Genomic DNA, 15,747 nt, shown 5'->3' with positions numbered 1-15,747 from the left:
CGGATTAACCCAAACAAAACCACCTGAAAGAGGCCCGATCAGACTGGCATCCTGGCAGTCATGCCAAGTGCCTTTGCCGACTCGGCAGATTCTAAACATCCTGACCTGTCTGACCCAAAAAAAAAACAAAAAAAAAAGAGAAACAATCACATGACACTGGTTTCATAAACGAATTAGTTACACAAATAAACACAAATCCTTTCTTTTTTCACTTTTTATTTACAGAGGATTTGCATTTCTGGCTTAAACACATAAACCGTTTTATTGACAAGTCCTGTAATTTAAAGCACATTTTTGATATGACAACCATTATGATTTCAAGACGTAATATATTGATTTTATGCTGTTAAAATCGTCAGTACACACAAACACGCCCACACAAAAACATGTATACTGTCCATGTCCAACAGATTTACTGGAGTGATTTCACAAGCAACTAGAAAGATAAAAAATAAAAACAAACTCTTACTTCAAAAAACATTTCCAAAAAGAAAATGCAAATAGAAAAAAAAACAACCCACAAACAGGCATTGTCGACACTTAAAAGAGGATATCATTGTATTAATATCTGCTTGCAACTTGGACTTGTAACTTTTTTCAGCTCCCAATGTCTCATTGGAAGTTGATGAACATCTATTGCACGTTTCTAAATACAGATACACACAAAGTACACATTCACAAGCCCTTCTTCTGGTCTCATTTCATTGGGAGGGAGTCAAGGAAATGAGACAGCGAGGACGGTCCTACGGCTCAATAAATACCGACACCCAACACATTACATTAATAACATTTACAATATATAATCATAAAAGATTTGTCTGGAAGGAAGAACATTTTTTCAGCTGGAATTGTTTTTTTTTTTAGGGTTTTTTTTTTTTGCAACAGGAGAATAATTGGAATAGCGTTTGTCCTTTTTATTATTAGAAATATTATTGTGCTGCTGGTTGAATGGCGGCTCGCACTGATGATTTTATGCTTCTGGTTCGTAGTCTTGGCTCTCCTGTAAAGTGAACAAAAATAACATGAAGAGACATGTTGGTGGTGGAAAATCATGCAACTACTTTTATGCACCAGGTTTTTCTGTTTATGTTGCTTTTGATGGATTCGTATTCACCAGTCCAGGGTGTGCGCCCAAACCGTGACGCTCATGAGGACAAGCGGTGTAGAAAATGTATGGATGGGTGGATTCATGTTCAAAGAATAAACCCCGTTTGGGACAGATGTGGTCTTAACTTTATGAAAATTGTCAGCTATGCATATTTAGTTCCCTTTTCTGTGCATCAATATGGGCTAGCTAACAATGCACGTCATTGGGACACATCTATTTCGACGACGAAGCCCTCCAATAGCGTTTTATCATTTCATTTACATGCTGTGATCATGCAAGAACAAGTACATTGATAAAATGTAATACTTATATTATCTTGCCATATTTTGATAATTTCAAACATTACCAAAACTTCCTCCCTAGGCTCATTAATGTCACATCGAGCTTACGCTACTTCTTTTAATAACAGCAGCATAGATGCACCCCATGCAAGGGGTGCGCCACCCTGCGCTGCGCCATGAAAATAGATCCACTAGACATAAATGCTCTTATGTAGGGCTGTAAGTAATTCATGATTCATTTCCGAGTCGATTAATCTAAAGCTTACAGTTTAGATTAAACAGGTGATTGGTGGACCCTGATGTGTGGGCAAACTACGGCCCGGGGTCCACATGTGGCCCACCAAGTGTTTGAATCGGGCCTGCCAGTTGCTTTCTAAGTATTTCAACTTTTAATATACAAACTGGGAAAATGACTTGCAAGTCAGATGTCTTATTTAGTAAAAAAAAAATAAAAAAAATTAAATGATATAGTTTGATGTGGTCTGATGTTTAAAGTGCTCCCGAAAAAAGGGACACGAGAACATACAGTTGATAGTATAACACTTTTACAGATAAATTAGACAAATAATTCAAGGAAAATTATGAGCATAAAATATTGTGTGTGTGTGTGTGTTAAATATATGTTTTGGTCCCCCGGACAATTTTGTTAACTCAATGCGGCTCATGAGTCAAAATATTTGCCACCCCCTGCCCTAGATGAACCAAATGAATATGAACCAAACAGAAAAAAAGTCAAAGCTGATGTGTTTTTCCTAAAACACAAAGATACTAAAAGGTTTGCTTTCATGAATACTCAAGAAAAAAACTTTTACAGTAAGGATAAGAGCTAATAAAGTAGATAATTTTTGTAGTCTATTGAAAAATGCCATTATTTCTCTGACATTTTCGCATGGTAATACAACATCCCATCAATCACATACAATTTAGAATACTTTATAGTAATAGTAATAGTAATAGTAATAGTATGTTGGTAAGTGTTGGTAAATAAGGTGGAACAGCTCCCAATATGATGCATGGTTCATATTTGTAGAAACCATGTATTAACTGTAGTACTGTATATTGTCTGCCCATGTACTGTAATGACGTCACCGCATTAGGTTGCTGGTCCCTGCACAGCCTGCAGAGGGCAGCACAAGGCAATACAAGAGCCTCAAGGACAAGTCGTGAGCTCATCCCCAGCATCCTTATCCTCATCTGTGCACACGCCTCCTCGTGTTATCGCCACAGATTTCCATCCTCTATCGACGTGTCGTACTCTTTGTCGCCGCTAAACTCGAACGCCCGCATTTTCCATCGCTACACCGATGCGATACATCGATGCACGCTCTACCCCCGCAGCAGCGCACATGCTCCATTATTACAGCAATGCAGGGAGATCCTGACATTACCCACAATGCATGGAGGCTGTCAGCGTCATCACCACACCCATTCAGAGCGGGAGTGTGTGCAATGGTGGCGTAGAATGTGATGGGGGAGGGGAAAGAGATGCAGGAGTAGGAGCGAGAGGAAGAGGACATGGCTGGAACGAGATGTTGCCTGGCAGAAATGTGGACATGAAGATTCTGTTGGAACTGATGAATGCAATAATGTCATGATGGGAGGGAATAAAAATACATTGTAATATAAAAAATCGGATTTAAAGTGAACATGAATATGAACATTTTAATCATCAGCACAGAAAACGGGAATAAAAAAATCAAACTTAGAAGTAGAAAGCTAAATATTTCTTGAAATCAACGCACTTACGAGTCAAAATGTTGTCGAAAAGGTCGTTTTTATGAGCTATTTTAAGGTTTTCATTGCAATTTGTTCTGGATGGGTGTCTCTCTCCCCTGAACCGGTCATTTCTAAAAATAACCATTTGTGTCACACTTGCTTCACAATTGTGCTGCTTTAATCCTTTCTATTGCGCAATTCTAATCAGAGCAATCTAACTAGCTGTTGTTTGCATTAATGTAATGACTCATACGGGGTCATTTATCCCTTTCTTGTATTAAAGGAGGTTTTAAAATCACAGACAAGTCAATATCTCTGACAGTGTCTATGAAAAGCGAGTATTATGATCGTTATAAGAAGGCGGAACGATGGATAGAGCGATTGAGCCGGTGAATACCGATGCTTCTCATCTACCGTAAAGGAACTTTTGCTGAAAAAGCACGCATAAATTAATGATAATACCCTTGCACGTTTGAATGTGTGTGTCTGCTGCAAGCTGATCACCTGCTGGGTGTCATCATATGTCTCTCCTTCTGGCTCCAGCATTCCCTCTGACTGGCCCTCCATGGCCTCCTGCCCGTACTCCTCAGGCTGCAGAGCGAGACAGAACACACATGAAGGCGGGGCTAATATGCAACACATGTACACAGTAGCCGGATAACAATAAGATACATGTAGCTTCTTACTCATACGGTCAATATTGTGCTTTGCAGTGATGTACAACTACTAGTATAGCGTGCAGACTTGCAAACCTTGAAAACATGCTTTGTTTCCATTGCGGAGAAATCATTTGAAGGTGTTTAATATATAATAAATAATAATAATGCAAATAAATTCCCTGCCTCGCTCACTTACAGCTCTGCACCCACATACTCGCAAGCTTTCCAAACAGCTAGTTATCTTCGTTGGCTATGCCTGCCGGTCACAAGCAGCTCATCGTCCATATTTTAGCTTGCAGCCGAGACACGACTCAATAAAAAACACTCATTAGTTGGAACGCTCATATGCTAAGGTACTACTGCATTAATGACAACCAAAAGACATTCTCGATATTCTTCAGTCCGGTAACTTACTCCGGTGATAATTCAACTCACAGTGGACTCACAGTACATACAAATAAATTTGGTCTGCCAGAAGCTTTGAAGCTCAACTTAACATTCAAAATATTCCTTTCTTTGTTCAGGTCTGCTCAATATTTGTTTGTTTGTATTTCTCAAACTACACTGTGGGCTGAAGGTCAAATATGATGTATGCATGTTAATTGCACGGGAATTGAACCCAGGTCTTCCCGATCTACTGACTGTGTGGCCAACATGCTAACCACTCTTCCACCGTGGGGGGTTTTAACAGGATTTAGTGCCAGAAAAACATTTGCAGTTACCTGCAATAACCTCAATAGATTAGATTAGATTCAACTTTATTGTTATTGCTCATGTCACTTGTATGTACAGGGCAACAAAATGCAGTTAGCATCCAACCAGAAGTGCAATTTTATAAGTACCTTAGTAGTAAATAAATGTAGTAGAATAGAGCTATAAATGGACAGATCTATGTATGTACAAACTATAACTTGTATATACAGGAATATAAATGACTATAATATCGCTATTGCAGATTATACAGATTATAAACATGCACAGTATGGATGTGACAATATATAATAACAGTAATATGTACAGTATTGCAATGAAGTGACTAATACAGTGTGTACGTCATGTTGACGTGTCGGGTTATTTTACATTAGAGGCGACTCTTTCCTTTCTCAGCAGTTTGCTCATGGCTGCTCGGGCAACTATGAGACCTGAATACAAAGCTGAGTGGGTCACAACTCTTATTTTTAAACCCACTAATCAAGTCAATTAGGTCAGAGAACAGACCATAATCCTAAGTGCTCAATCATGGCGGTGTTATTGCTGCAAGCTAAGTGAGCCCACCGAAAAGACGACCTGAAACAATCTTTATATGAAGAATGTTGGTTTTTTTTTGCATTGGTGTAGAACTGCACAGCACCAACGTGCACCCAGAGGTGTTAATATATTTAATATAATATATTAGGGTTATTTTAATAGCTAAATAACAATTCGCTGTGCATGTACCATGTTCTGGCCACTGAAATGTTTACGCTTTTGCCAGCATGTCGAAATACTGTAAGCAGTCGTATTGATCCCTTTAGACAAGCCAATCCAACAAAGTGTTAGATTTACTAGCTTAGTGAAAGCAGCGGAGGGGGTCCGACTGTGAGGATGAAAGCTTAGAAAAGGTCGAGGACCTCTCTGGTTCACGTACGGCCTACCAGAGATAAACAACATCAACGCATGAATGGCGAGGTCATTCACGGCGAGGTCATTCACGGCAACAATCCAGTCCATGCGTGGATGAGATTTATGGTCACGTATAATCAGGGGTGTGGAGTCGAGTCACAATTTTGATGACTTTGACAATAACGCCAAAGACTTGAAACTAGACATCAATGACTTGACTTGAATTATGGGTTGATGACTTAAGTAAAATGCGCCCCCATTCAAAACGTTCGATGTAAAGGTTATTATGTCATTTCCCATAGAATTGTGCATCTATTACTATTTTATTAACTATTTTCTATGAATAAGGCTACGTTCAAAATGGTCTTATTTTAAAAATAGAACAATTCCAAAAGACATTCAGTGTATTTATCAAATTTAATAATGTTAAAATGTGGTAAACACTAAAGTAAATAATATTTTTAAAAAGACTCCAGATTTGACTCGACTCTTTGACATAAACATACTCTAAAGGTGTGGAATATACAGCATAAAAATATTGAAATACATGTGTGTATAACTAATAAATGCGGCTGTAGGCATCCTCCCAATCATCATGGACGATGAGCATTCATCATCTTTGTCCACCATTAATGCTGTTAGTGTGGAATCCAATACGTGTTACGATTCTCATACTGTTCTTTGAACAACAATAAACTCCGCAGTATGAAATGATGCTATGTTGTGCAATATACAATACATATAAAACATATAATCATGTGGTCAAAAGGAGTTACGTTTGTTCCACTTTCTCATGTACTCCAAATTATTATGTTAAACACAAAGGTGTTATACACAGTATAATGAGTTTTCAAATGTTGGTCTCTCCAACTATTGTCTCGTCCTCTTTCTGGTCTACTGGTACTTTCTAGGACAATTACTGTATGTTCATTAACGTTCATATTAAATATTGACCATGTGAGCTAAGATGCGTCTGGAGTGTATTTATCACAATAAGAGCACCTACGTTCATGTCAGACGGGAAGTCATCCTTCTTCAGCAGGCCAGTGGCAGCAGCAATGTTCCCCATCGCTCCAGTTGTCTTCTCAGCCACTACACACACACAAAAACAGGCACTGTAGTCTGAAAAAATGTTAAATGTTCATGTTTCTGATATGGGCATGCATACTTCATAACAGGGCAGCCATGAGTCTTCTTTGCAGACTTATAGCAATTGGACTGGAATATGGCAACATTTAAACAAAGGGGAAAACTCACCTGTACCCACACTGTCTTTGGCCTTGTTACCTGAGGTAATAATAAACATAAAAAAACAAGGTTAGGACACATATAGACTACAAATGCACCATGGGGGGGCGTGGAAGGGTATGAGGGGGTTGAACTAACACTCCGAAACGTCTTTATTATGCATGCATATGTGGTTTAAATAAACTGAATGACAAAGAAAAACATGTGTGATTCAAATGCTACGCTAATAATAAAGAGATTGGCATTGTTTATGTTTCTGTTTATGTTTTATGTATCTTTTAGCTAAATTTCAATTTTGGAGCTGTTGATACAGAAATATATATATAATCCAGTCCGGTCATGTATCTTTTTTGTTCAGGAAATACAGAAAACTTGACATATTTCACACATAGGTGCAAATGGTGATTAATTAATTTGAAAACTGATTAATTTGATTGCATTTTTTCATCACTTGGCAGCCCATTAGGGTATTATATATATATATTTTGGACATATTTTCAATGGGATGAGAATGTCTCTGAATGTTCTGAACTCCTGTTTCCATGTGACTTCTTCTTCTATTTGGACATTTAATAGTAGGACCATCTTTCTCATAGTATGCCCAGTTGTTGTCATATTGCCTGTTTTTTTTTTTTTTGCTTCAGAAAAGTACGTTTTCATGGTAACTTTTGCCAATTGAAGACCAAACTCAGCCAGTACCTGCTACTCCCACATTGAGTATGTTGGCTTTGTTGTATTTTGTATTAAATCCCTCGTTTATCGCTGTTAATGGCTTCCAGACCTGACTGTCACAAATGAATTTCCCCATAATATTTTCGTAGTTAGAGCACAGATAACCTGTTTACACCCTTCTAAGTATGTTTGTCAACATTATAAGAGCCCTCTGGACATGAACTAGCACACCTGTATTCATCTTTATCAATATAGTCAGCATAATCATAGAAATAAGATAAAACATACACAAAGGTGCAGCACTGGTTTCTAACTAAGTTCCTAAATTGGCTGTTAAAAGCAGGAATTTGAGGTTGTACAGATGCATCTTGATGTGACTGTCCTAAGAATGAGCTCAATTCTTATTTTTGTCAAGGTTATTTAAAGACTTCCACCAAAACTATCCGCATATCCCGAGGCACCAGGGAGCAATCTATTTAAGAGACTTATTAGACTGCTTTACAATACAACCACAGCATTGTTCAATTGTCTGACCTTTTGGCAGCTCTCATCCATCTGCACTTTGCTCCATCCTGCTATTTGGCCAAACTACTACTACGCTGATCACACAGGGCCCTCAAATGGGTAGCATCCACATGCACTATTGGTCCCTGAGGACCTTTAAAATCCAGAGTAAAGGCCAAACTGCGATGCTTTTTTTTTTTTCTACAAAAGCCAGCCTTGGAGCAAAGTTACATCTAGGAAATGCAACCATGTGAAAACAACACACCAGCCAGGGGAGTGCGTAGAAAGAACAACTACAGCACCACAAATTATTTCTATCACAAAAAAATACAAGACTTTTCTGTCTCAGCTAAGTCCTGGTGTGTTTTTTTAGATTTGGGTCCCTTAATGTGCTGTCTTAGGTATTCATTTACCAGTAAGTTTATTGTAGTTCTTGTGTTTTGTGGCTCATTAACCAAAATGAGGCGAAAAAATAATAAATACACCTCTCGGGATAAGCACTAAATGTGCTGAAATATTACTTCTGATAGCATCATTAAATTCGAATCATTATACCAACAATAATAGTAGCTGAATCCTGTCCCAAATATCAATATACTGTAAAACAAGTAAACATGCTGTTTCTGGCAGCAGCAGCAGGGGCTGTCACAGGATGGTTGGTCCCCAGACCTCTCAGCTCACCGTCACCCCTCCTCCAAGAAGGGCCTTCAAGTAAATCGCACGTAGCTTTCTGGGGCGACACGCAGACACACAGACGTGCTGTGGATATGCTGATCCATTTTGTGCACCGCGGCCGAAACACAAGCAGAGAGACGAGCATAGAGGATGTGAAAATGAGCTTGCGTGTGTTTTGACTGCAGCCTGGTATGTTTACCGCTCGTGATTGACAGGCCAAAACAGTAATTAGATTTCAGCTAAGACCTCACCGCAGATCCGTCTGACAATGCACCTGAAACAACTGTCACCATATCATGACAGAGTCTGGTACAATGCGCCATTTTGGGCCTCCTGATGGGAAAAACCCACTGACATAACACAGAGAAATCTAACTTCCAGTTGCTTTTTCTTTGGCTTAAACATACAATTGTGTTGATAAACAGAACTGGGTGGTACACACTTCTGTCTAGGTTGCTCAGTACAATATGGCTGACCCTGTTATAGCAGTGTTTCCCTCCACAAATAGTATGTATTGCAACTCTTATTGCAACTGTAGCTACTAGCTATGCAAATATGCAAATAATACGCTGCACGAAGGAACAGGATGTTACTAACCCAAACACCCAACTCACTCATAGTGTAAACAATACTAATAAAGAACTTAATACACATGGAACACACAATGCAACCTTACCTACTACACTATATGGACATCAAAATAAGCATCTACTGTGTGTACTCTGTACGGACACGCCTCTAAATACTCTTTTTCAAAAGACCTTTCTGGTATTATTGGGATACTTTTGGAGACCGCCATGAAAGCACATGTTGTGCCAGCCGGTCCCTCCCCCGTCCAAAGGGGTCATTTTAGTTCTAAACATATTTATTTTTCATTTTGTGGACTTTTTTTCATGCCTCATAAACAATTAAGTAAATTAGATATGGACGTCTTCTGTAAAATCAGCCTTTAACAAAACATACAACCAATGCAAAAATCAAATACTGTATTTGTCATAAAGGTGCATGTGTTGTTGGCATATAAACTAACTGTAAAATGAATACCATTTATAAGTGTAACATTCCACAGAAAATGAGGAATTCTCTTATATTTTGATTTATAAACTTTCATATCAAGTGTTTAAATAGTCGGCTTTGTGGGCGCAGTTGGTGTTTCCCATTACCTGCCTCTTTTTTTTTTAGCTGTTTTTATATCTTTATAATGCACAGAAAATATGTGTTCATGTCTCACATTAGGGTTGTGGATGAAAATTCCCACCCAAAAAATGCAGTTTTCCTTTAAATATCAATACAATAACTTACAGTATAATAGTCTGGCAGTCCGTGATCCATTTGGGTCCTGACATGAGCCTACCCCATTGATATAAAGGCTTAGCTCAGGATGCTAAACATCATCGTAATCTCAGAGCAAGGACTATTCAGGTAGTCTTAGAGGATGTTTTGCCTCTCATCCAAGATTTGAGCTGTCATTCAACATGAGCTGATGAAGCCTGCTCAGACTAGAAGATACAAGTCTTGTAAGAGAACCTGAACCGTACAGTTTTTATCCATTCGGTGCTCTGAGGATACCGGATGAAGACAATAATTACAGACATCAACGTAATCTGACTTTAAAAACTTGGGATTATCAAATCAACTTGGAGTTTTTTTTATGCATACCATGCAAGAGCTCTTTTTTCTTCATGTTTTTTTTATCATATATTAAGAATGCTATTCAAAGTTGCATACAGGTACAGTAAAATCAGTAGATCGGTGTCCAAAGTGCAACCTGTGGGCCATTTGCAGCCCACGACAAAATGTAGAAATACAATTTAAAAGAAAATATTACAAAAATGTAAAAAAACAGAACAAAAACGCTAAACATTTTTGCATTTTTCAGTGTGTGGAAAAAGTTTGGACACCCCTGAGTTACATGATATTTGCAGTGGTATGAGAATGACACGAGACTGTAAAAGACTCCTCAGCTGTGCGGCTCCATTGTAGCCTGAGGGTGTTTACACGCTAACCCCAGACTCGGCCATTACTCCACCCCCATATAAAGCTCTCCGGTAGTCTTATGCTGGAAAACGTGACATATACATTCATTTTGCACGCTCGCTGGTTTGCCTGCCATCCCATCCAGCGCACAGACATGTGGCAAGCGCTGCCGCTGCCCCAACCCCCCACACCATCTCCTTGCTTGTAGCTCTGTCAAGTCAAGCGAGAGGCCATAAGGACATTTGGAGCATGGCATCATCTTGGATTACTCCTCCCTACAGTGCACTACATCTTACAAACTACTGATATTCATGCTATTTTAGTAGCTGGTTGTTAAAACAGCCTCAATAATTAATGACTTAGTGCACCGTCTGCGTTAGTAAAAAACACAGGCATTGATCACTTATGTGGGTGAATTAATAATTGACACAATGATGTGCAAATAACAGATATTGTGTTTCTATAACTCCTAAGTTATGGTCCACAGATATAGGTCACATAGTATGATTTTTATGACTTACCTACAAACATAACTCCTTCTTTAGTCTTCTCGGCTGCAACTGCAACTCCTTCCTTGGTTTTTTCAGCGGCCACAGCCACGCCCTCCTTGGCTTTGGACAAACCCTTCATCAACACATCCATCTTGGCGGAGAAACTGTAGATAAGACAGGAAATACACTTCACAATGTCAGGACATGGAATGGCTCCTACCAATAAGAATGTCATTAAAACAATCCTGACTGTAGTGTTTGATAAAAAAAAACTATCAATAAAGATGGATGGGAAAATGGGAGCAACAACGCCCCCTGCGGTGGATGCCGTCAACTGCAGTCCGGCCATATCAGACTAAGGAATAAACGCACTGTTCACTCTTGCATTCAAGGCCCTTTCCTTGTGCGTGTATTAAATATGCAAAAGATGACAAAGATTTAATGAAATAGTTAATTGCGCAGGAGGTCATTAATTATTGCTGACTTGAAATGCTACTCTCAGTAGTAGGGAGATGCCTCCATTCAAGCAGGGCCTGTTTAATGGGGGCTGCACGGAATATTCATAGAGGTGCCGTTTACTGCTGGGGGATGGGAACGATGCCATATGTACACACATTACGGTGTTAAAACGCCATCTCATTCCGTTTGCACACATTCAGTGAATATATAAAACGTGCAAATTTGCGTCGTGCGATGCTGCAGACGAAGACGATCATGATGCCGTCGAGCGATTCTCACCCGCAACTGATAGCAGTTTTAATTAGCAACGAAAAGCATTCGAATCTAGATGAAGTCGTCTTATTTCGAATTAATTTGCTTTTGCTTCACCTTGCAGACTTAGAAGCTTCAAATGGTGACAACCGGACACGCTAAGAAATACTAATAAAATACATTTACAAAAAATATCGATCATTTAAATATGTATATATGTTCTTACCTATTTACAAATAGCCTCGACTTGTCTCCTTCGTGATTGTGCCGCACGGTTGATTCCAACCACCGTCTTTTAAGGGCAGCGATATATCTTCTAATGATCACTATAGTGGGCCTTACTCACGATCATCTCCACCAACAGGGACCGCCCCCTTCACTAGGGGTGAGTCGATACCAACATCGATACAATCGATACCAGGGGCGTTATCCATCTGAATCAATACTATCGTAAAGACATCACATAAATTGTTTTATGGTATGGTTTCTTTCTTTCAGACATGTTTATCAAGTTACATTCATGAACCTCAAAAGCAACAGTGCAATTTAACATGCCTGAAAAGGAGCAGGAAGAAGCAGAGCTTATTTTATTTCATTCATTCATTCATTTTCTACCGCTTTTCCTCACGAGGGTCGCGGGGGTGCTGGAGCCTATCCCAGCTGTCTTCGGGCGAGAGGCGGGGTACACCCTGGACTGGTCGCCAGCCAATCACAGGGCACATATAGACAAACAACCATTCACACTCACCTTGGGCCACCATTCATTCATTTTCTACCGCTTTTTCCTCACAAGGGTCGCGGGGGGTGCTGGAGCCTATTCCAGCTGTCTTCGGGCGAGAGGCCAGGTACACCCTGGACTGGTCGCTAGCCAATCACAGGGCACATATAGACAAACAACCATTCACACTCAAATTGGGCCACCAGTGAATGGTAAAAAAAAGCTTGAGTAATAACAAAAGTACATCCTGTATTGGTTTGTTTTGCCTTTCTGCAAAGTCTGGTGCATTCAATGACCTCAGGACAATGTAAACGGAAATGCAAAAAAAAAAAAAAAAGCTTGAGTAATAATCCAAGGACATCCTGTATTGGCTTGTTTTGCCTCGCTGCAAAATCTGGTGCATTCAATGACCTCAGGACAATGTAAACACATGTAAACATTGTGGTCTTTAAAGAAACAATGGTGTACATTTTACCATGTATTACAAATTTAGGGCAAATTTGTTTTTGTTTTTTACCCCAAATTTCACAGGGTCCGTATTGGTATCAATATCGATATCATAATTTGCAGTATCGCCCACTCCTGCCCTCCTCCTCCTCCTTCCCCCGTCCTCCCACCCCCATCACCAGCCTCCTCCACTATATTGATCACCACATGTCAGCTGGTACTGCCAGCAAAATGCCTTGAAACCTGCTAAGATCACGATGTATGCTAATGAATCACATTCTTATTCATAGTAAATAATAAATCACCATAAATCACCATAAATCACCGTGAATGATGTGTATGGAAGGTCCCATTCCGGTTCTACTTATGTTTATACCTACACTATTCTGCTCTTTATGTTAAGGTGTGTGTCATTTTACTGCACTTGTATTATCATTATTATGTTTAAATTTAATAAGCAATGTAATTAATAATTTGCTCCAGTTTGCAGCATCTGCATTGGCCAAAGACTGTGCTTCTATGGGGAGTCCATTTCCTGTATGAACTGAGGGGGCGGGGTTAGTTTGTATCATTAGCATAAAGGCTACATTTACCCTATGATCATTCATATATGTAAAATAAATGCAGCAATGATTAAGATTATTTGACATCAAAGTGTATGTTCTGTTGAAAACAATATATGATGGAAGCTCAGTGGTGTCACAGCCTGTGTGTGACCTTCAGGAACACTTGGGAGGCTTTTAAGGACTAAAATCCACTCAAGCCTCCTAAGTCTGTGGTAAGCAGATACTCGATATTTGATCACAGCCCCACCAGGCATGTTTCTCTCTGACGTCATTTTCCCCTCCAGTGGTAGGAAATCCCAGCTAGCTAGCAAGCTAGCTCTCCTTGAACTGTCCTCACTTCTCATGATGCAAAAAAAAAACATATGGCCCCCATTTTGTGTAGACTACATGTAAAATGTAAGCCATAACGAATATGAAGCCGTATTTATTCATTCTGCACGTACATTATTCACTAACACCTCCCCTCTGCGCTGTCCTTGGTGCTAGACTAGTGTCTCTATCCGTGGTGCTGATATACATTCACGATCAATAGTACCACTAAACATGGCTTCGATGTGGGGCAAATAAGAAAGACACTGTGAGTCATCGATGTATTTTAACTCCATCATTTACATGGAGTTAACTCCTTTGGCTTTTCAGGTTACGAAAGTAATTCACATTCATTTACATGTCTGCAGCAAATTTGAGCAGAGCCTGCCCCCTTGCGGTTATTTGTAATAATGGCAGCCTTTTAAATGACCCCATTGTATTTAAAAAAAAAAAGAATTTATTTCAGTAGTTCAATTTAAAAAGTGAAATTATGATCACAACATTCAGTTTACACAAAGTAAAATATGTACAATAGTAAAATTTATTGAGGTGCAACTGTCATGAACCCCTGCAAGCCAGACTGACTTGAAATTTCTCCCACAAAAAGTCACCTACTGGAAATATGAAGGAGGCAGGGGGGCATTTTGATACATTTGGTGCATAAAATACATATTAGTTTAGTGTAATAGCTGACTAAGCAAACTATGCAATATCTAACAACACTGTATATCTTATTAATAATGAATTAATTTCATTTTCATTGGTTGAAAAACATGCCCACCAGCAAAATGAAAACGTCTTTGTAGGGGCACCAAACTAATTACTAATCGGTCACTGATCATTTTATGATTATAAAACTTTTCAGGATATATGTAGGCTATACATGTACAGTATGCAAGCGTATTGTACTTCAAAGAACAGCCCATAGGGGGCGCCACAATAGCATAAATCAGTGGTGCCCAAACTTATTACAGTCATTTTCAGACATTTGACTTGAAGCCATATACCCCCTACTCCTGCACACTTAAAAAAACATAAACTTTATTATTTTCATGAACTTGATATATTGAAGATAATTCAATGGTTGAACATTTTGTAACATTGCCTTATTGTTGTATGAGCAGCAGGTGGTTGGTTTTGTAAATATCACCTACTTTGGGCTGCATGTACACGTGTAGGTGTGTTTGCTGTGACTTACAGCCATTTGTCCCTGAATGCAGCGGCAACTTGTATCCGAGGAGTTAGGTGATGCACATGAATGCACCATTTCAGAAAAAGATGACTTACTTATGTAGTAAGTCATCAACAACTTGCTGCTCTGTCCGCTTCCTGTTGCAATCTCCTGACATTGTGAGGCATTTGGGCCTACTTAGTCACCACCTCTTCTCGGTCCACTGGGGGGGTGGGGGGGGACGACACATACACACTTGAGGCATTCATACGTAATCCCTCTAGAGTGTTCTTTTTGTGTGCGCTGAACTCCTCTTGTATTACCGAGAATCGTCTCTGGGTTTGTTGGCAAGTTTCCGCAGCTTTGAGAAGTTTCATGCAACATCACACTCGGCCCTGATTGTCTCTACTCACTAAAAGTCTATTTAATGAAGTATGCCTTCTAAGAGCTTTTCTCAGCATGTTTGCTGTCTTTGAATCACAAGAGATTGCCGTTTGCTCCTAATAAGGGTCCGGTCGTTGAGGCCACCTTCAGATTTTCTGGTCCATTTAACAAAGATCCCTTCGGTACACTACATTAACTTGCACAACACTTTTGATGAAAATGGCACCCATCCGGAAATGTGCTACATGTGAAATCAAACAGCAGGAAAATGGAATTTTATCTGCTGTATAGAAATGAACTTTGACAGATAATATGCTCCACAGCTCACAGCACATACGTTGTTATACAGTTGTTTTAAGTGTTAACGAGTACATTACTGCCCCGAGAGTTCAAGTTGTCTAGGAATAGACAACTACGGCAGGGAATGGTATGCTCCAGGCAAAAAGGGATCTGAATTTCACGGTTTGAACGCCCTCTCTTTACCATGAAAGCGGTGGTAAGGCATGTT

At 39.4% G+C, this 15,747-nt stretch overlaps 1 protein-coding gene across 1 annotated transcript; it reads right to left on the bottom strand.

Annotated features, from left to right (window-relative positions):
• Positions 1-196: 196 nt before the first annotated feature.
• sncb (synuclein, beta) lies at positions 197-12,018 on the bottom strand. The gene is made up of 6 exons (XM_058062912.1): positions 11,871-12,018; positions 10,964-11,097; positions 6,624-6,653; positions 6,373-6,458; positions 3,610-3,696; positions 197-1,000 (listed from the first exon to the last, which is right to left on the bottom strand). The coding sequence occupies exons 2-6, from the start codon at positions 11,082-11,084 to the stop codon at positions 971-973; spliced, it is 354 nt and encodes a 117-aa protein (XP_057918895.1). The 5' UTR covers positions 11,085-11,097; positions 11,871-12,018; the 3' UTR covers positions 197-970.
• Between the last annotated feature and the right edge of the window lie 3,729 nt (positions 12,019-15,747).

The sequence above is a fragment of the Doryrhamphus excisus genome, chromosome 23 (assembly GCF_030265055.1).
Source record: "Doryrhamphus excisus isolate RoL2022-K1 chromosome 23, RoL_Dexc_1.0, whole genome shotgun sequence".
NCBI lineage: Eukaryota > Metazoa > Chordata > Actinopteri > Syngnathiformes > Syngnathidae > Doryrhamphus > Doryrhamphus excisus.
This window is presented reverse-complemented; position numbering and strand designations above follow the sequence as displayed.